The sequence below is a fragment of the Poecilia mexicana genome, unplaced genomic scaffold (assembly GCF_051168715.1).
Source record: "Poecilia mexicana isolate PSO_F unplaced genomic scaffold, ASM5116871v1 scaffold_8, whole genome shotgun sequence".
In the NCBI taxonomy this organism is placed as follows: Eukaryota; Metazoa; Chordata; class Actinopteri; order Cyprinodontiformes; family Poeciliidae; genus Poecilia; species Poecilia mexicana.
Window position 1 is genome coordinate 18,252,596 of NW_028263377.1, and position 22,251 is coordinate 18,274,846.

General features: G+C 39.6%; 3 protein-coding genes across 6 annotated transcripts in view; 1 reads left to right on the plus strand and 2 right to left on the minus strand.

Annotated features, from left to right (window-relative positions):
- Nucleotides 1-9,574, minus strand: part of kcnt2b (potassium sodium-activated channel subfamily T member 2b) — a 45,903-nt gene extending 36,329 nt beyond the window's left edge. Inside the window, exon 1 of the mRNA XM_015011212.2 lies at nt 9,053-9,574. Coding sequence (XP_014866698.1) covers nt 9,053-9,141 — 89 coding nt within the window. The 5' untranslated portion in view covers nt 9,142-9,574. The remainder of the gene's footprint in view (nt 1-9,052) is intronic.
- A 155-nt stretch (nt 9,575-9,729) lies between these two features.
- Nucleotides 9,730-15,750, minus strand: qtrt1 (queuine tRNA-ribosyltransferase 1). The gene is made up of 9 exons (XM_015011223.2): nt 15,443-15,750; nt 14,953-15,021; nt 14,417-14,555; nt 14,129-14,323; nt 13,876-14,014; nt 13,706-13,781; nt 13,473-13,582; nt 13,188-13,272; nt 9,730-11,168 (listed from the first exon to the last, which is right to left on the minus strand). Exons 1-9 carry the CDS (start codon nt 15,728-15,730, stop codon nt 11,016-11,018), a joined length of 1,254 nt encoding a protein of 417 aa, XP_014866709.2. The 5' UTR covers nt 15,731-15,750; the 3' UTR covers nt 9,730-11,015.
- A 213-nt stretch (nt 15,751-15,963) lies between these two features.
- The window catches only part of dnm2a (dynamin 2a), a 30,435-nt gene continuing 24,147 nt past the window's right edge, over nt 15,964-22,251 (plus strand). For 2 of the 4 annotated variants that reach the window (XM_015011218.2, XM_015011220.2), the window contains exon 1: nt 15,967-16,412. In XM_015011218.2, coding sequence (XP_014866704.1) covers nt 16,252-16,412 — 161 coding nt within the window. In that variant the 5' untranslated portion in view covers nt 15,967-16,251. Of the gene's footprint in view, nt 16,413-22,251 lie in introns of all 4 variants that reach the window. The other 2 variants (XM_015011219.2, XM_088008418.1) reach the window with 2 other exon arrangements.

The following is a 22,251-nucleotide window of genomic DNA, read 5'->3' on the forward strand; positions in this document are numbered from 1 at the left end:
TTTGCACCCCAAAGGAAGGAAAAGCTAAGAAATAAAAAAAAGTCTTCCGTAATTAGCTCTCTCTTTCCTAAAGGTTCAAAAGTAATTGGATGAATTTACATAGCCCTATATAAAATATTCATTTCCAGTATTTCTGTGTCACAAATCCTTATGGAGGCAATGACAGCTCATAGACTGGAGCCTCTACAAAGGGAAGGGGTTCCTTTTATGCAATTTTTGCTGGGAACTGATCACAATTGACATCAGTTGCTCATTAGTAGAGATTTCTGTCTTCAGTTTTATGTGCAGTTCATTTAGCCTATGAGGTAAAGGTGAGTTTTCCTGTGTGTTTAGATTAGTTTATTGAAGCTCTCTTGGTAATCATGGAAAGCAGATTTGTCACTATGTTGGTCGGACGACCTCTTTACCCAATCACATACAGGTTCAGCTAGAAACAGGCATCGCTATTGGCATAGTTAACCACAAACTGTCCTCAGAAGGGGGTACGATGTGTAAAACTTGTAAGCAATAAAATAGATTAAAAAGAAAAAAAAGAAGTTCCTGAAAGAAATGCTTCTCGATCACAACAAGACAGATCATAAACAAGGGCAGATGAGTTCAGTTACACTAAATGAGGCAAATGAATGACATGACCCGACTCTAACATCTAGCAGAGAGACAAGGTGCACTGTGCTTCGACCAAGCAAAGGGCAGGAGAACAGCTTGTCCCTGACCCAGATACAACAACCATCACCCACATAAAAGAGCAAAGACGGCAGGTGGAAAAGAACGAGGCTGCGTGGACACGTCCCTGCACGAGAAAAATCCATTTTCCAGGCACATTTCTGCATTTTATGACTTACAATCCGGGGATTTATGTTAACGGAGGAGTCAAACGAAATGAAGAGCATTTTTTTAATACTCCTCGCTGTTGCCACCGAATCGATTTTAACACTCCAGTGCAGCAAGCACTTTCATAAGAGCATAATTATGACTGAGGCATTTAAAGAGTCTGTTATTCTGTTCATTTACCAGTGCAGAAACACGAAAGAAATATATAATTATGAGTGACAAACTGCACTAATGCATGTAGATTCCCACCCGACTTAATAGTGAGTCGTAGGCCATAATTGTTTACAAGAAAATTAGCATTTAATCCTACGGCACATTAGAGCTAAATACAAACGTACATCTGGTGAACTACCTTCTAAAAGACAAAAACTTCAGTGTTCACTACAAAATGCATCCGCTGCTCTCTGGCTTCTGTCCTTTTGATACACTTTCCTAGTTTTCCACAGGCATGAAAGCTGATGCTGTGAAATGCAGCTTCGGTTCAATTTTAAACTCATTGACTGACAGAACAAAAAGATGGCAAATAGCCCTGCATTAGTTATTCTAATCATGAAATAATATATGGTTTGACTTGGTGCTCAACTCTATTAAAAGTGCTTCAATGAAATCCTATCTTTCTATCTCCTGAGACTACATTAGCTCCACTTGTGCACAGGCATTGCAGATTTGATTAGATCAATGGGAGATATGGGCCTTTTTTTTCACACTAGGCTTCAAAAAATCTCTTTGAGAATAATGACCGATGCAAAATGACTGAAACATGAGAGAAGAACTTTCTGTTTTTCTGTCCTTTGTGTCATTGAGCTGCTTTGGACTTGAAATGTAATTCTTTTGGTGTTTGAGGCTATTGCGCCCAACGGTTTGCCACACTTTGGAGGATCTGGGTCTTATAGTTACATCAAATCTCACACTGCAAGACCCCCAAAAACAGTCAGAGACTTGCTGGCTTGCCCCACGGCAATGTTTCTGTGCGCAGCATGAAAACACTGAAGTGTTAACATTGCGAATTCAAAAACCTCAAGGCTCGTCATGGGAATTCGATAGCTACCTCATTAAGGCATATTTGCAGTCAAAGATAGAATAAAAATAAAGTCTTGGAGTCTCGAAGACCGTGAGAGACAACCTGTTTACTGTCTGTTGTAAATACTACCTTGGGCTGTTGTTATCATGTAATTAAAAGAGACAAGGTGCAACCAATTTAAGCCAAACACAGTACGTATCTAATTTGATCAATATGTTTATTCTGATTGGAAGTAAAATCTATGTTTAGAGTCGTGATTTCAATCTGATAATCAGTTAAAAAAAAACTAGAGTATACAAAATGCTATATTTTCAGAACAGATACATTATTTGCCTTCAGTACTTTCTTCTGATTAGTTTCTCTAAATTATGGTCAGGTAGGAGACCGTACACACATGGTTGTTTGTCCTATGTGTCTCCATGTTGCCTAGCGATGAACTGGCGACCTTTGGGGACTGACTGAAAGCCATTTATTAGAGTATTTTTCAAAAAAATGTTTTGGTCTTCGCAGACAATTGAAGCCCAAATCTTCTAATAAACCACGTTGGCACATTAGGCCTTGATTTTCTATGCAAATGAGGCCTATTTGCTGTAAAAGATGCATTAACCTTTTTTCTGAGTTAATACATGAAAGACTTTATTAGGAATTTTCTAATGTGTCTCTCCTTTATTTACCTTTTCTCTTCCATTCAAATTAAAGCTTATAAGTATCTTATGTAATAATTAGATTTATGTGCCAAAGGCAAGGCTGATCACAGGGAAAAAATGACGCACAATACAATTTTTATCCCCACATTTCTGGACAGAGATGGCTCATGGCGATTTGAGGTCCTGCATGAGCAGAATACAAATCCTCTGTGAAAGACTCGCTCACACACTGTTACGCTAACAGACATGCATACTGGCATTATTGAGAGATCATGTTCTACTCTGGTCTCACTAGATTAGGGTTTGATTAAAAAAATTAAGAGGGAAGAAAAGAAATTATTGGAGCAGCGCCGGTTGAGAAGGAAACTGAGTGAAGCGGAAACAAGTAAGAAATAGTTTTACGATCAAAAGCCTGTGATTTGTACGACAGTGGTTTGATTGCAGCTGAGGAGATTTTAGCCAACTTTCAACAAAACAGACATATGAGTTAAACTCAGACAGGAGTAACATTTTTGCATTGAAGCGCATACTGACCTTCTTTGATATTCCCCAGGATCAAGTGTAGACACAACAGGATTTTGTAAAAAAGATAATACAACTTCTGGTGCCAGGTTGGCAAATATCAAACTCAGAACCAGACAAGAAAAATATAGTCATTTCTGGACAATCGAACATGGTTTAAGTAAATATGGGGAGTTTGTTTGACTGGCAAAGTCCTCAACAGTCTGAGGAAGATTTGTACTTGACTGTTTAGTCATCTGGCATTTCCTCCAAACAGAAGCCTCTGACTCACTGGCAGAAAATATAAATGTTGGTTTGATCAGAACAGGCACCAGAATGTTCCCAGTTTAATTTTCCTAGAACCTTCTCCAACAAAAGGACGAGTATTTGCATGCTTTTCTCACTTACAGTGCAGAAACACAAAACGTTAGGAGCTCTGCAGAAACCAAACTTAACAACTCATGTTTCAGTCATGGTTACAGGTGCAGCTCAATAGCTACTTACTTATTGGTATTTTTTAAAAAGTTATTGAATGAATTCAATTCAAATGACGAAACTGAGATTCCAGGGTTTATCTCTGGACATTTTTACATAAGACAAATGAAAAAACTAAATTTACTACAGACAAATTAGTTATGTCCATTTGTTGTCTATAGGGCTGGTGCCTGTCTTCAGCTGTAAACGGGTTAGAAGCGGGATTCACCCTGAACATGTCGCCAGTCTATCACAGGGCAAAAAGTCAAACCATGTATGCACACACACACACACACACCCCTACACACACACACACACACACACACACACTCCTGAGGATAATGAAGAACAGTCAAATTAATCTAACATTCTGGGAGCCCAGTACTTTGAAATACACTGCTCAAAAAAATAAAGGGAACACTCAAATAACACATCCTAGATCTGAATGAATGAAATATTCTCATTGAATACTTTGTTCTGTACAAAGTTGAATGTGCTGACAACAAAATCACACAAAAATCATCAATGGAAATCAAATTTATTAACCAATGGAGGCCTGGATTTGGAGCCACACACAAAATTAAAGTGAAATGTTCCCTTTATTTTTTTGAGCAGTATATATATTTCAGTTCCAAATTCACTTTTTGAATTTATGTGACTCCCTAAGTCAGGGGTCCCCAAACTACGGCCCGCGGGCCGGATCCGGCCCGCCACGTCATTTGGTCCGGCCCCCTGAACAATGCCGGATCCGGCCCGCCTGCTCATACCAGAGAGCATTCAGTGTTTTTTTTCATATATTGTATTTTCCGGTTTATATGTGGATTTTTCTTCAATCACCAGGGGGCTTTTGAGCAAATGTGAAACTTACTTTCCCTCAATGGAATATATACTCGTCAGTCACCGTTTCACTCACGGTTTTTTCCATTTGCATTCTGGGTAAAAATCTATCCAAAAGCGCGAATGTGTCGTCGTCGTCCCCCCCCCCCCCCCCCCCCGCTCGACAGTTTCAAATACAGAACAACCCCCCCCGCAAAAACTAAGACCGGCCCCCGACCACAGAAAGGAACAGCTATGTGGCCCTCGCAGGAAAAAGTTTGGGGACCCCTGCCCTAAGTAAATGTAAGTATCTTGCATCTAATTTACTGAGATCCTGCTGCATCTGTGTTTTTGTCTCATAAAACAAGAAATTCATGAAATGCATTATTTTCTCTGTCTCTGTCAAAATTTAATTAAATTAAAGAAACAGCAGAGGTGAAAAAAAACTGGTTTATGCAATGCATGGAGACGTTTTTCAGAGAAAAGAATAGGAGATCCCCATATGTGAAATTAATCATTAAATCAAATTTATTCTCCAAAAGTCTCAACTGCAATCTTGTTCAACAACTAAATCACATCCCACTGGGCTTTAGGAACGGTTTCGAATAGAGAGAGAGAATGAGGGAGAGCAGGAGAAAAAAGATTTGGAGCCACTTCAATCAGATGCAAGATAGAGAAAAGAGGGACAGAGGGGGGGCTGAACATTAAATAAGGGTGACACATGAGACACACACACATACACACACACACACACCCAGAGGGATGCAAACAGAAAGGAGAGAGGAATAAACTGGGCCCACTGAGGGTGACAGAAGAGGTATTACTGTGTTCAGTGATGTAAGATTTTTTTTTTTAAGGCAGTGCAGCCATGTGTGTCAGGGAGATAAGTTTTGTGTAAACATACTGAGATTCTGATGTTTGAGGTTGGATGTGGTCCTACTGGATAAAAGCAATCTGAGCACCGGCAGCAAATGAAGGATGCTCGAAACGAAAAATATTAGATTTATGGACCAGAGCAGATAAACTCTGTGTGATTCAGCTGTAATTAAGTTTCTGTCACTATCAATCATAGCTCTCAATTTCCCTCTAATCAGTCCATTTCATAGCGGCGATTACTCCCCAGGCGCTGACATCAACACACTGCGCCTCTGCCTTACCACTCTCTCCGCTGCCACAACTGTGCGAATATTTGCGGATTAAAGCAGCATCAGTGCGCGCTGATGGCACAAGCCAAAAGGAGCCAGAAAGAGTGACAGGTGTGTGGAAATTCAAAGAGGTATATTTTCAGATAACAGTACGGTTGCTTTAAATTAAAATGGAAAATGGATGCAGAAAATTAAAAGCATCAAGTGGAAATGACTATTTCAACGTCTGAGCATAAAACATTCTCATTTATATACTGCTGTGGGATTTTAAATCACTTTGGGAGCAAAAATAACACAGTAGACAGTTTACTGTGGAGAAAAAAAGTTACATTACGTTGGCCGGTTTTGTTTTTGCATCATTATCATTTTCTTTCTTCAGACGTCAGACGTCAACTTGTGATATTTGTCCTCTGGTGCAAGAGGTGTCAGGGATATTTTTGCGTGTGCAACATGTTCTGCTAAACCTCACTAAAGTGGGATTCCATAGGCCTTAAAATTGCCTCCACGGTATGTCTAGCAAACTTGTTAGTGTACCGACTGTGATCAAGTTTAGCTCAGTTTTTCAGACAGATGGCTTCTCATTTTGTAAAAGAAATCGCTGCAATGATGCAGAATTCACAGCTGAAATCGGAGACGGTAAGCCGCCAGGTCTCCGAGGCAGAAAACAACCCCAGCTGGTACAACAATCTTCTGCTGAAAATATGTCTTCAGTTCTGGACCGCACTTGTTTACAGCAACAACTAGGGCGTTTGTCTTCTGGCAAACTTCAGTTTTGCTCTAATGAAGGTCACATCTGCACCATCAGTTCCTGTTCCCGGCATATGCTTATATACTGAAGCTGGTATTATGTTTTTCTGTATTTCCTGGATCGGCTGGTTTGCTTTCAGGCTGAAATTGTCTCGCTGGATGTAAATTTGATATTTTTAACATATCTCCCTAAAGTCAAGATCTCTACATAGCGAAAACTGAGAAAATATGATTTCACATTTTCTTAGTTTTCTTTTCAGTTTTGTGAAACTGAAAACAAAAATGAATATTCTGTTAAGGTATTTGGATGAACCTCCATTACTTACAAGCACAGCTTTTAAGACGGTAGAGTGAATGCTTGTTTATATAAGTGGAAAAGGGTCAAAATTCCCAAAAGATTGCATTTATTTTTGCTCATGTTTTCGGGTAGCACAAATTGTCTCTTGGTTACAGTAAAGCAAAAATGCACTGTCCAGTGTGTTGTTGATGTCTGGAATCAACAACATGAAGTTACACAGCTCTAGAGCCACAGACAGTCCCTTATCCCCTTAGCTTTTAGGTTTAAAGGGGATGCATCCACCCAACACCACCATGTTAAGGTCATCGTGATTGTCTTACCTGAAGCACTGTTAGTTTTGTAGTTTCCCCCGGTCAAAAGTCTAAGAGATCTTTAGAATGTTTGCTTACAAAATCATTTTTTGATCGGAACTGGTTTTTACCATCAATCTCTCACATGTTTACAATTTTGCCCAGTTTCTCTTTCTTAATAAAATCAGCACCGACTAACAGAGAAGACTGAGGTCATCAGTTCTTTAGACGTTGCTTTAGGGTCTTTTTGTGACCTCCTGGATGTGCCGGGAATGTGCTCTCAAGATAATTTTGGTAGGCTGACCATTCGTGGAGACGTTTCCCACTCTTCCATTATATACATATTCCTTCCCCCCCATCCCCCATTTGTGTATTGGAATCTCAAAACCTTAGAAAAAAACTTTGTGAAACATTTCCAGACTGATAAACGGCTGTGACAGACTGAAGTACAGCGTGCTGCTTTCCGAGCCTACTTCATGCTGTCAGAGAGGTTCTCAGGTGACGTAACCAAGGCTGGGTGTGGATAGTGAAATTAAAGAAAAACGATTAATGTGGTCAATTATAGTTCATACATAATTAAGGGTGATAGCTCTATTTTCACATTGGGGCACAAGTATAACTTTTTTTGGTACAATATTAGCATTTGCTTGATGATCTGACACATTTAAATGTGACCAAAACAGCAAAATCTGCAAGGCAGTAAACACTGATACTGTACAATTAGTCTTTCATTAGTATTTAAAGCAAATATGCAATTTTTAAACATGAGAATCATTTTTTTGGCATAGGTTACTGTTATATAAACATATTTCTGACATATCCCAAAGTAACAACTATGTAATATTACACAACCCTGACACTAGGTGGTGGAATAGAAAATGTATTTTTTGAGATGTGAACTTTGACCTCCATTTCGTCTATGTTATTCATCTTATAGATTTACTGTGAAGAGAAATTAGCCCTGAATCTTATTTTTCTATTTTTTTTAAATATGAAAATCTGGGGAAGCCAGTGAAGCATCAACTCACACCATGAGTCTTGAACCACAATACTAGCCAAGTTGATGGTTTGGCCAATTTAACACTGTGTATTCCTTTCCTCTCTGTTTCAAGAGGATGATGTAACTGCACTGACAGAGAGAATCCCTTCTTGTCTCGCTGACTTAGAAAAAAAGAAAAGCCAACAAAACCTCTGTAATCGGGTCTCTGAGGTCACGCTTCACCGGAACATCAGTCCTTGGGCAATAGCCGACAAATTACAGAAGGCCAGAGGAGCCACAGTCAGAGAGAGCAAATGGGTTCAGGCTTCTGCTGAGCAGCCAGTGACCCACGGGGTCAGGGAGGAGATACACTGAATGATATTATTTTCCTTCATTAAACTGCAAAAACAGGAACCATAAACTGTAGTAAGAGAAAAAGAAAGAAAAAAAGAAGAAGCAAATCTCTGTATTACCACATGGTCATAACTGTATGTTCTCCTATTTGGTGTGCTGGAAATGTTTAGACTTGGACTGGTGAGTTCACCCAATTATCAGATTTTAAAAACACCCACTCAACTCCACAAGCAAGTCCTCTGGTCCTCGTTTCCACCTAGCAACAAGACACATTGGGCTTGGGGAAGGGGGTAAATTTTTCCATTTGACAGCATAATGAAATGAGCTTATTAAAGCAACGACTTTCATACAGCACGTCAAATCGGCTGCCCTGCAAGTGGACTGTAGGCAAAGGTTAATTGCCAGTTATCCAGAGCATCCGTTTAAGGTTGACTGTCTAGGTGGCAGATGTTCTGTTAATCTCAGAAAATGTGGCATTGAGAGACGAATATAAGCAGGAGAGAAGAGTGTTTTCAATGGGCCTCTTCTTGTTGGTAGATTTTGCTGAATGACTTGTTCCAAATCCCTTTATTTGCACATTTAAAAAAAAAATAATTAAATTATATAATAAAGCATTGTATATTTTTACTGCTGGCCTCCTGCTGTCGTTTTGACTTTTAAATGAATTCATTTGAATACTGGGTTGTGTAGTTTCCAGTTAGATTCGCTAACACTCGCTTTTGCGCACACAAGGAAAAGAGGAACTTGTTGCAACATCCAACAGGTCGACAGCGTGGCTGCTTCGTACACCTGAAGCGCTGAGCTTTGACATAATGGGCTCATTATGTCTCTGCGAGCTACTTCTTCTCATCCCAAACTGATGTGACGCTCTCCCCGTTTCAGAGATGCGCAACAGATGCAGTGCGCCGTGCGTAAAAACGCTACGAGGAGAGACAAGCTGTTATCTTACCTGTCATCAGTCTGCCAGTCCCCGAGCAACAGGTCTCGGAACCGGTACCGAGGGGGCAACGGGAGCACCTCCTTTTCCAGTTCAACCATGGTTCACCTCCCTCAAAAACACGGAGCTGGAGAGAAATAGCACCGCAAACCGCACCTCCGGACCGAGAAGGTGGCTCCCGGAACCAACAACTCCGCTACTCTTCCTTCTGATATTCACAACGTAAATGAAAGACGAATACATTGGTCCGTCTCATGGCACTGTCCTCAGCTTCCCCCCTTTAGAGAAAAATCCACTTCTTCCTTTCCAGTCTGCGCAATAACAGCAGCAAAAAGAGCAGCTTTACTGCAAGTCGAAACGAGGCAACAGGTCGAGGAAGCTCATCCCTCGGTGCTTGGAGGGAGGGGAGACTCCACTCTCAGGCTGAGCGCAACTGGTTGTCTCTCCCAACAGCAGCATCCTCTCCTCCCCGCCCGAGCTCCGCATGGACGCACTGAGGGGCAGGCGCGCACAGAAAGGGGACAGCTTGAGGATGCAATTATGAAATCGTGGCTTACAACAACATAAAAAATAGCAATTAGCAAAGAGCGATCTTCACCGAATCCACGCTGAACTGTGACAGCATTTACTGCTCTGCAATCTGTCCCACATTCACCCTTGACCCCCCAGAAATGCCAAACACACTCAGGAGAGGTTCAGAGGCGTGGAATTCGCCACGCTTTTTTTTTAATTTTTTTTTTTATTTCAACCTCAACTCCACTGCTGACTAAATAGTCACTTTAAGGTGGATGCAGTTAGTTATAATTACGTTTGGAACAGCACAGCTGAAATATACAACGGGAATGAGTTGATTTGTAGATGGTTTATATTCATTTGAAGACATTTAACGCGATTCTGGGTGGCTTGCCAAGTAAGCTGAGAGCTGTTGTTCTTTTATTCATAAACTAAATTTAATTAGATTACTCAGTGGAAGCAGAAGATGAGGAAAATGAACTCGTTTTCATCAGGGAGAACATGTTGGTTCCCTCACTTATTTCGATTTTTGTTTTTTCAAATATGTAATTTCAACAGCCGACATATATAATGTAATATTGCAACTAATTCACCTTCCCCCCCCCCCTGTTTTTTTAATGCAACACCCAACTTTGTGCAACATTTTAGTTTCTTGGAGGATGAAGCAGCATTAATCTTCTGGTCATAGGAGAAAAAGTAATGAAATTCAAATGGGGTACTTAGGAGTGCTGACAACAGATGTTATTCAAATTAACCTCCATTAATTAATATTAATCTCCCTCGACCTGGCCCTGGCAAATCAACACTTGTGTGAGCTCAGGTGTTTATCCAATAAGGAACACTCATTTAATTAGATGAAGAGCTTGGCGCGTGTCCAATCTCATACTGCTGTGTTTGTGCACTCCAAATCTTTAATCTACCTTTATTTGATTTATGTACTTTTGGTTTATCTTGGAAGCAGAAGTTCAGGAAGATGCATCTATTTTGCCCTCTAGTGGTCATCTAGGAGCAAACAGACAATCTGCAGGAAGCCAAATTTAATCAGCTGTAGCAGGATGTGTTGAGATGCAAGTTAAAAAAAAATAAAAAACCTTAATAGAGATGAGCTCAGAAAAGCACTGTGCAGTGGTGAAAATAAAATACTATTGAACTATATTAAGTCTATAAAAGGACTGACGGAAAAGTAAAAAAAAAGAAATCAAAAAGGATTTCTTCTGTAACCATGGTAACCAAAACAGCGTATTTCAGAGGAAACAGTCGTGTGTTTCAAACCTAATTTAAAGCCAATTTCCTCCTTCGGTGGCTGATTGTGAAATGAGGTATTTACAAATACCTTAAAAATGCAAAGAGTAGAAAACAATCTTCTGTGAAAAACTTATTTAAGAAAAATGTTTTTTTAAAAAAAAAAAAAGAAATCAGTCTGTTTCATGGTTTCCTCCATTCAGAGTCCAGCTTCAAAATTCTACTCCAAAGTCACATTGACAGAAGCCAAAGCCTCCACCGCCCAGCCGGGGTACTGATCCGGCGACGGAAACATTCGCTTCATGAATGTCCGTATGAACTCAGGGAAGCGGCCTTCCACGATGCTCTGCCTCACAGAACGCATCAGGGTGAGCTGTATAGAGAAGAAAAGAAAAAAAAAAACATTCATGAACAGAGGAAAGGATCATTTGATTACTGTAAACCTCTAGTGATCCATTATGATCTGCTGCGCATCTTCTGCGAGGAAAAAGGTCAGCTTCAGGTCAAGATAATCTGAGCAGTCTGAGTTTTATGCAGCGGCAGCAGGATATTTATTTACGTTATTACTGACGTCTGTTGAATTCTAATAAATCATTAAACCAGATGAAGGAAAAATGAGTGCCTAAAAACACCACACCGAATTAAAGGTGCAGTAACAGTAACATTCGGTGACATGTAGGGGTTCAATTTGAGAAGGCAACAATGTCGTATAAGAAGGTCTCTCGCTTTCGCCTCCAAACTATCCTGACTAGCTCGGTTTGGATAAATATCCTGTGGGGATATTCTGGATTTTTTAATAGGTCTTTTGTGCTTTGCAGAGTGAAAGGTAGGGACTCTCCAAACTGCCATTTCCTCCCACGGATACCATCAGGCACAAGTAGATTATTATCTAAAGCTTTCAGAACCTGGTTGAACATTTCTGATTGTTTATTTTGTTCTTTAAGCCACTGGTTAAAAAAAACAAAATAAAACAAAAAACCCTCTGAGGGGATTTAATACAAAAAGTCTCATTGTCCTGCAGGGAATGGGATTTTTAAATAATGTTTTGATACCTACTGGTGTTTCAGGTGCTTTAGGACTTAAAAAGTAAAAATCATGAGAAATAATGTCCGTTGTATGTGTGTTTAATATGATATTCTGTAAATTTCAGCAGAAAAATAACCCAATGTGTTAGTGTTAGAATTTAAAAAAAAAAGATAACAGATGCTATTACCTGGGTGCACATATGAGTGCACCCTTAAACTAAGAATTTGTTAACACACAAAATTCAGTCTTATTCAGTTGAAATTATTTATCATTGTCTTAAACCTTCCTCACCTCCCTGCTGTATTCAGCACATGTGAGAGCACCATCTATCCGACCAACTCATCAATATCTACCATGTGATGTTCAGTCATTTCTAATTCCTTACTGACACTTTGAGTTTGACGGAAAAATTCATTTATGGGATTTAATTTTCAGCTTAAAACTGTTACAATCATAAGCAAGTACACAATGCATCACTGTGAGAAAAGGTCAGCATTGGACAGAGTAAATTCATCCCATCAAGATTGTATTTTAAACAGGCTAAATGCTTATTTGGAAGACATGAGCAGAGTAAAAACGAAACTGGGCTTCAGTGATGAGCCAAAGCTGTAACGGCTTGTGGCTGCCAAGATTCTTAGATTAAAAAAAGTCTCCATTTCTCATAAAGCAACCTAATGATGCCGCCAATATTCCTCCCATTCTTCTCAACTCTTAAAGTAAGCTTTTATGGCACATAGATAAAAAATGACTTTTATAGCTGTTCTGGTGATAAAAGGAGCCGCTGTGAAACCAGAATGAGCTGCTTTATTCTTTGGCAATACTATTATAGCCAAAGAATGATGGTATTTGGCAATGAATACTATCATTGCCAAAGAATGATGGTATTTGGCAATGAATACTATCATTGCCAAAGGCTTTCTGTCCTGAAAACACAGGCGTTCTGCCTGTGTTTCAGGCAGAAAGCGATTGCATTCTGCCTGAAACACAGTATTATAACAGCACTATTAAATTCTTCCAACAGCTCCTTGTTGTTTATGTAACTGTGAGGCTTTCCATTGAGTGGATTACGTTTAAACAACAGGACAGTTTGTGTTGCTTCAAAACAAAACAAAAGGTCAGAAATTCAAGAAAAGGATAATTATAATTAGGCTGAATATTTTTGAAACCATCTCGACTCCAACTGAACCTTTTCTCATGTAATCTAATTCACTAATCAAATCTAAAAAAAACAAACAAACAAAAAAAAATAGAAATACTAACATTTAAATAATGCATTCAGCAAAGAAATGTGTTTTAAAACGAGTCATCTAATAATACTAATAAGTCTGAAGTTACATTTAGCTTGTAGGATTTTTCCAATACTGACCTGGTAGGCAATGTTGTGAATGGTGATGTGATGCATGGCGGCAGTGTCACTCTTAAACAAAGCATGCAGGTAGGCCCGACTATGTCTGAAATAAATAAGAACGTTAAGAAAACAAAAACTACATTCATGGATTATATACGTTTCAAGCATTTTCTGCTGACAACATAACTCACCACTGATAAGTTGAGAAGTCAGACATCCATTATCAACAAAGTTTCAATGTAAAATAATCAGCAAACTTCAGCTATTCCAGCTTGAAATGTAAACGGTTTTTCATTCACTTGCCTTTTGCAGGTGGGACACTGGCAGTCGGGGTCTATAGGCTGAAAGTCTTTGGCGTACTGCTTCTGCTTCACCTGAAGAGACCCCCACGGTACCAAGGCAGAACCAAACCTCTGAGGAAAGACAACAATCACAGACAAACTTAGAATCACTTATCTGTGTGGATCAATCACCTTAAATAAAATATTCCAGTTTTTTTTTTTTTTTTTCCAGCAGGTGAGGTGAAGGGAGCTTACTGCAGTGCGGGTTGGGAAGACGCAGTCAAACATATCGCATCCCAGAGCGACGCACACCACCAAGTCCACAGCATACCTGCCTCATGTGAGGGATACACAGGTTCTTGGTTAGTGGCTCAATAGCAAATAAACAGCACAGTTCTTGAGTCGTGTGCATAAGAAGAACCCACCCGACACCCATCAGGTAGCGAGGCTTTTCTCGTGGCAGATGGTCAGTGCTCAGTGTGACCATCCGCCAGAAATCGTCCTTCTCCTCTCCTCCACTCAGGCCGCCAATGGCAAAACCAGGAACATCACGTTTAGTCATTTCTGCATGAAGACAAACAATGAGAGAGGGAGACTGAGTATTGTGAACTTCCAAGAAAAACGAGTCTCCAAAACGTTCAATATAGGGGGTTATCTTATATATTTTCTCTTTTTTACCATCCAGGCAGGCCTTGCGCAGCTCTGCATCTAGTCCTCCCTGGATGATGGCAAAAAGGTTCTGTTTATCTGGATGCTTATTAGCTGCTATGCAGCGATCCAGCCAACGAATGGATCTATGCATGGCTTCCTCCACCCGCGGTCCCTTCACAGTGCTGCTGACCACATCATCCAGCTGCATCATTATGTCTGACCCTGCAAAAGAGGCAGACATAATGAAAAGCCCTGAAAAGCATTAATGATTAAAATGCTTTAAAACTAACTTATAACACTTCATACTTAGCTCACCTAGACTGTTCTGTATGCTAATTGACTTCTCGGGGCTCAACAAGATCTCTTTGCCATCATATGGGGACTTGAATTTGACCCCTTCCTCTGTGACCTCTGAGAGTTCAACAAGAGACACCATCTGAAATCCTCCACTGTCCTGAAGGAAAAAAGGGGGGAAAATAATCAAGTTTTTCATATAAATCTTATTCCATATCCCCTTGATATTTATTACAGGGCAGCACAGTATTGGAAAACTCTACAATTTGGAACATTATTTTTAAGTATTGCAATGACACTCAGTTTTTCTTGTGTCATTATAACACTCCCGTCACTCTTTGTGGCCCTCAGTATCGGAGTAACTACTGCAGCAAAGCTCCATTTAGGACTGTTAATGCCAGGAAATATGTCATTCCCTGACATTGTGATAGAGTAGATGGAAAATATTATATTCCAAACAGACTGTGATACTGATTTTGAGATGAAAACATATTATGCGACCTTTGTCTATACAACAGAATACATTTTTTTCCCCAAAAAGTTTAATGTACACTTACAGTTAGAAGATTTCTCCTCCAGTTCATGAATCCATGTAAACCGTTGGCTTTCTCTATCAACTCAGGTCCCTGGAAATAGTGAAGTAAGAAGGAAAAAATACATATTTACACCCCCTTCTAAAAACACTAGAAGGCAAGGTGAAATTAAAACTTTTGAGTTTGGCATCAAAAGAATACAGTGAGATAATACATTAATGTTCATTTGTTGATTTTGCATGCATTTACATCTGGTAACATTTGGACTTAGAGTTAGGGTGGTAACCACATGAAAACAAGAGAGCTCTTTATTGGTGAAAAATTAACAGTTAAAAAAAAATCATCCATCAGATACGGTTCCCTCAGTTTAACACAGGGGGAACAGTATCTGATAGGTGAATTATGGCCAGAACTGTTACAATGTTTGAGGGGATTACAGCCAATAACTCTAAACAATTTAAATCGAAACATATTTTTAAAGAAAATGCAAACGTCGATACTTTAATCTACCTACCGGCCTCATGCCCAGGTGGTACGTGTTTCCCAGGCAAATCTGACAACCGAGACCCTCCAGCTGATCCGCCGTGATCCCCTTCAGGGTTCCCTGTGTCCCAACAGGCATAAAAACCGGCGTGCTGACGCTGGAGTGAGGCAGAGTCAGATCACAAGCTCTTGCTTTCGTCACAGGACATTCTGCAACAATCCTCAGAGTAAGAGGCGGAACGGCGGATAAAGTTTTCTTTAAAAACATGCTGTTTTCTTTGATATTTCCATCTGTTTCAGAGGTTATGGGGGCAGCCATATTTCCTCCGACCGTTGACATGAAGTGGAAACGACCGACAGTTTGTTTGACCAATTAGAAACGTGTTTCTTGCCCAGCATGACGAACACGCCTTTTGAACACCCAATGAAAAGATAGTTCTGAGGAGAGTCTTCTGGATTAGCCAATAGACGTCTCGGCTTTGTAAAAAAAAAAAAAAAAAAAAAAAAAAAAGTAGGTGGATCTATTCTCACCGGTTTCGATCTGACGTCATGTCCTCAAACCGGATAGCGTTTGTGTAGAGGAAGTTTTGTTTTGCGAGTTTTCCGTCCGTTTCGTCTCGCCGAGGTCCTAATTAATGCGCGTTAAAGAATACAAAGTTATGTTTCTCTGAATTACCCTCGTCAGACAGGCGCACCGGTTTTCAAAGTGAGATTACAAGAAGCGAGCTGCTTGAAGCGGCGGTGCTGAACACTTTCAGAGTAACCCGAGAGCAGCTCGCTGCTAAGCTAACATTAGCCTCCGGTCTGCGGTGTGTTGAAGGGCTCTGAGCTAACGAAGCCATGGGGAACCGGGGCATGGAAGACCTGATTCCCCTGATCAACAAGCTACAAGACGCCTTCAGTTCAATTGGTCAGAGTGTCAATTTAGACCTTCCTCAGATTGCTGTGGTAGGCGGACAGAGTGCAGGGAAAAGCTCTGTACTGGAAAATTTTGTCGGCAGGTAAGCAAGAATGGTTGGTTAGGTTAGATATCTGTTGCAAAGATTTTTCTCTTTCCTCTTGTTTGTGTTGGTACATTCTAAAAATGCATGCTTGCTTGTGTTAGGAGTATTTCGGCAAGATATTTATCAAAAAGCTAAACTAACCTAGTTACGCTTCCTAGTACATGTTCAATGTAATGACAAGAAACCAGCCTTTCTTGTAAAGTAGCTTCAACAACGTGCCTTTCTCACTAATCAGTTTGTCAGAATCGTTTTCCTGTGTCCCCTTTGCATATTTAGTGCCACACCCTGAAATTCTTACACTATTCACACATTAATCAATAGTTGCAATATCTGTCAACTGGTCAACTGTAAAAGCTCTTCCGTGCAGTGTTTTTTTTAGGAAGTGCAGAAGGAGAACACTTCTCGATAATGTCACAACTTGTTTTGGCCTGCTGATTTTTATCTCGACAGTTTTTAGCATAAAGTTAAAGTCTACTGTCACTCTTTTTCAAATGTCAACATTTTTTCTCCTTTACCCCACAACTGTAGCGGACACAACTTCCTACACAGTCTTCCTCTTTTGATTTTGTTTATGGTTAGCGTTTAGAAATGAAGGAAATGGGAAAGACCTGCCTTTGTTGTTTGGAGGCTTGAAGTGACATTGCTTCCCTGCGGCTTGGCTTTCTCATCTTCCAACAAGTTTATCCTTTTGTCCTCTCCCCCATAAGCAGGCAGTGAGGGTAAAAAATCAAAACAAGTAGTTTTAAAGGAACTTGTTTAGCAGGTTTCAGCCTCATTCAGTGTAACTCGCATTCACAGTAGTGCACTGCACTGTAGAAAAAACACATGGGTGGTAAAATGACATGCACACTGACTGTTGGATAAAAGCACATTAGAAACAGAATGTTTCTCTTAGGCAAGGGTAACTTTGCAGATTAATGTATTTCTAATTGATGCACATTAATTCAAATGACTTGATGTAACATCACTCAATACATGTTAATTGCGTTTCAGAGGGATCTGACTTTTTAAAATATGTGTTATCCTAATTCGTTCTGTCATTTCCATTTTTGATTTCTTTCCGCTGTCTCTGCAGTGATTAGAGTTGTTATTGTTCAGTTCAATTCAATTTAAAATGCCATTTGTTATTCCTCCTTTGGTGCTGTGAAGAGCACTTCACAGCATCAAACATCATAACACAAATACTCAGTTAATACTCTACCTGTGGTGCACTGGCAGTGGTGTGCATGTGACTTTGAGAGCAGGCAAGGTGAGTTGTACAAATCGAAGCCATCTGTTTAAGGTGGAGCCTTACTACAATATGGAAGTACTCGGGTGGTGCTCCACATCACCATGACAATAAGCAGGCTCATGAGTCACTGTTGATGTTAGGGTGTGTTTGAGCCCAGGAGGAGTCAATAACATAAAAGCTTTGTCATGTGTTGAGTTGGTGTTTTTTTATGCCAAAAGCTATTGTTTAATTGGATGCTTCAAGTGCAGCTTGTTTGCAGTGGTTTTAGTCCGTCTGTAGTGTATAACTTTGTTACTGCTTATCTATAGTTCACACTTTGACAAAGATTGTTTTTTTGTGTGCATGGTAGGATTAAAATCTTTGTCTGAGGAAAAACGCCCCCATTTATTTTCTACAATTGAAATTTACACATAGCATGTCATGACATGCATTACAGACAACAACTAGTCTGATCTTGACAGAGAAAATGCTTCCTCTTATTGTCTCGCCAGCTTGAACTTTTTGCTGACTTTTAGTTGGTATATTTAGAAGCAGTCCTGACCTACAGATGTACTCATTTCAAGCAGAAAATGTCTTTCCCCAGCATTTTTGGTGCTGCCCAGATTTATTTCATTTCATTAGAAAAAAAAGACAGTTTGACCAGAAGACTCCTTTGCTGTAATTTCTAGTAGTAGTCCCATTTTTCATCCAGTCTTGGTGATCCATCTTCCTGAAGTCATTTAAGTCTGATTTGTTTATAAAGAGGCTTTTAGCCATTTTGCAGCCACTATTTTAAGGAAATAACCAGTTCCTAGATCTCTAGCTTTTGATGTGGCTGCTGAATTAGTAATTCTCTTTTTTTTCCGATCTAGAAGACATGTTGTTGCTTAGAGGAGCAGAGGGTAGCTTGGAGTAAAAACAGCTAATTTAGGTTGTAAAGTCAGTTTAATGACCAATGTTTTCCAGGCTTTCTAGATTGGTTCCAAACACTGGCATCTGTGTTCACAACATTTGCAGTTTTGTCGAATCCTCACAATTAGACTAATTTTTGTTAGATGTTTTAGGCCCACTTCCTGTCAAAACTTGGTGTTTTGCGTAACATATTCACTGCCGTGTTTCTGCTGTTCCAGTTAAAAGAGAAGCATTAATTTTCAGATATCACATCTTTGTGCTATTGACAGTTATTTCCTGTCAATGCACTGATGTTGCTATTTAGAGTCAAATCATGTTCACAGCCCTAATTAAGGATGCCGCCACTAGTTCACATGGATATATCATTGAATATATTAGTCTGTCCACACATACTGGTTAGATTTTTATTTATTTTCTCAACACAAATTTTAAGACTATCTTCCTCCATTTAGCTCTATTTAGAGAATCGTCTCTTTAACTGTCTGATGAGTTGAGTTATTCAGGTTTTTAAACTTTCTAGGAAGTTGAAGTGGTCTGAAGTGTGGAGTGACTTGGAGTTACGTGTCAGCATGCAGGGGAAGTTGGCTTTTTTGTTTGGTTTTGTCGTGAACCAGAACAACATAAACACCATGTATGATGATGAGCTGAAGAGACAAAACACAGGTATAACTAAGTAACCAATAAAAATAGCATAATTTCTTTTTATTGAGCAGCTGAATTCATCCTGTAGTTGGACATTTTGTTTGCTTGCGAAGTTCACATTGACTATAATACACAGACAAATGTTTGATTAGAATATGACTTGGTTGGAACACAGTGTTCATTATTACAACTTAAGTAAAGCATGTAATAGAAACTCATTCTCTGCTTTAGAGTTTGCAGTAATACATATTTCTATTGTTTATTTCCTCTTCAGTCTTATTATATTTGAAATTCTGAGTAGTGAGACTTTTTCAAAAAACTTATAAAAAAAAACAAAAAAAACAGTAGCACTAACATAGCAGTTCCACTTAGAAATGGTACCTTCCTGGCACAGCCACAATGCAAATAACCCACACCCTTAGCTGTATTTTAAATTATTCATTTTTGTGTTGTGAAGTCATCACACTTGGTAATTCAGATATCATATCTGGCATTGTGGACTGGTCTGGGTGGAAAGAGTTATCAGATTTGTGACGTAAACCATGGCAAACAAACCCTGAAACAATTTGCATACGTTTAGGTAAATTGTTTGTATAGCTGTAGGCTGCTGTATGTGAGTGAGCCATCCAGCAGTTGAACCTTGGTGCTTTGTCCTGTTAACTAAAAACCTAACTCTTAAAATTAGAGGTGCACCGATTGCAGTTTTCTGGTCGCTCACCGATCTTTAAAAAGCCCGACTTGCCGATACCAATTATTATTTTTTTTCTTTTATAACCGACGCTGCCAGAGGACACTGAAAACTTGCTAAATCTAGCAACAAAGTTGCCAACGATGATGTGACTGTTGTCACCTCAGGACTGTGCAGTGACCTTCTGGGCGGGTCTGTCAGTCAATCCTCTCTCACTGCAGAGCAAAAGCAGACAGTGACAGATTTTCAGACCTTTGTGGAGTAAGATCGGTTTCATGTACAAGTATCAGCCAATTTTTCAAAAATTAAGAAAAAGTTGTCTTTAAGTCAAAGTTGTCTTAAAAAGTGGCCATTATGTCATCTCTGTTTAGCAAAGCAAACCTCCTCTCAGCTGAAAACAGAAATCTATCATCCCTGAAGCTTGTGGGATAGCTAAATGGTGATTGAAGGGATTTTCCAGTAAGCAGTTGGATTTTAGTTGTGTCTGAGGAGGCTCGGGTGCATGGGGTTGCCTCTTGGTTCTCACAGTCACTGAAGGATGTGGGAATGCGGGTAGCCATGATTATGTGTTCTTTGCCACTCTGACGGCCTGTTGAAAGAGCTCGATCAAACCACAAACAAATTTCTGTGCAACCATGCCCTCTTGAGAATTTAGTATAACCTCAAAGTTTCTCACACTGGTCCTTTTGGGAAGCGTGTCATTGTGAGCCACTGTGTGCTGAAATAAAGAAACTTTCGGCTGTGAGCTGTAGCTGATTAGGGAGGCTGCCCTACTCTCCTCTGATTTCTGCTTTCTTAGAGGGAGGCACACAGACTGATGCTCTTAGCTTGACTATAAATGATTGATGAAATGATACACAATCTGCTGAGCCTCCTCTATCATTTAAAGGCCATCAATAATAGAATCCTGACCGCTTGCTTCTTTTTATTATGCCGCTGCCATTTATCCAATTCTCTCTATAAAAACCGAGTGGCTCACTTCTGCCTGTGTGTGTCGTTTCCACTGCGAAGACACAAGAGAACGACTTCAAGAATAATTCCCTTTTGTGTTTACAAGTATGGAGCTTTACTTTTATATTATAAAAGTTTCACCCAAAGTTCCTGTTTAGCCTGGAAGGTTTAACTGTTAAAAAAAAAAAAAAAACACTGAAGTAACCTTGATTGTCAGTATACTTAAAGGCTTTAGACAATTAGAAATAATCTTCTCTTCTGAGCCGCCAATGTTTTTAGAGAGATCACTGTTGTGCTCAGTAAGCAGAAACTTTTTAGTATTCTGATAGTTGAGCATCTTTGTCTTTTTCCCTCGGCTGTAATTGATTTTATACTTTGTCTCCTTCTCTCTCGCTTGCTTACAAGCCTCACACTGAGCGTTTTGTACCGCCAAACATGGAGACAACGGTCTGCGTGCTTCACACTTTGTCCATGATACAACACCAGCGCTAAACCACAGACGTGTGGCTTTTTGCTGACTAGTGCGTTTTTGTTCTGGGTACCATCCAGAAGGTTCTACTCTGTGTGACCACAGTCTGGGAGCATACCATGGCAACTCTTGCCTTGTGGCAGACACATAGTATCTAATCTGAAATCAGATGGCTGGGTGAACATTGCCTCATTCTCTTCAGTTATGTAGGTCTGGCTCTGCTGGGAAAATAAAGAGAGAATCATGTGGGTTGGTGCCATCCCGAGCCCTGCTACAATCATTCAGTGACTGGATTGAGTAATTTCCACCAGATGTATGTTTCTTACCGCAGCAGAAGGAACTGTGAGGCAGAGAGGAGGAATAGGTATCATCAGTGGCTGACAGTTGGAACCAGAAATTAAAATAAGCTGAATAAACAGAAACGTAATCCGACATCTGATCAGACTAGAACCTTATGCGATGTATATAATACTTGTATTAAAACTGAACATTGCAAAGAGAATATCGATTCCGATCAATCCTCAATTTTCCTGACTCTTCTTTCTTCACCATTACATGATGTTTCCATCTCTTTTTGTGAATTTTAGCATCTTAGTCACTAAAAATATAAAATATAGGCAGTTAGAGTCAAATATATGACTCTAACAGTCAGGCATACTAGAAATGCCTGACTGTTGAAATATTACTATCTCATTAATATTGGAAGCAAACCAGGGAGCACTATGAGGTTCTGATTTTGCTGCTTTAAGTTAGTCTAAACTTTTCCTCTTTTACATAAATTCTGATTTAAATATTTATATACACAATACCAAAAATAAGGAAGGATATCACTTTAAGAGAACCTTACGTTTCTTAAATGTACGAGCTCACATATTTTTCCTCAGTAGCTCAAACTGTATTACTTAGGTTGAATATTTTGAGTAGCTGACTGAATATTTCCTACCTTACAACTGGAAAGGTTTAG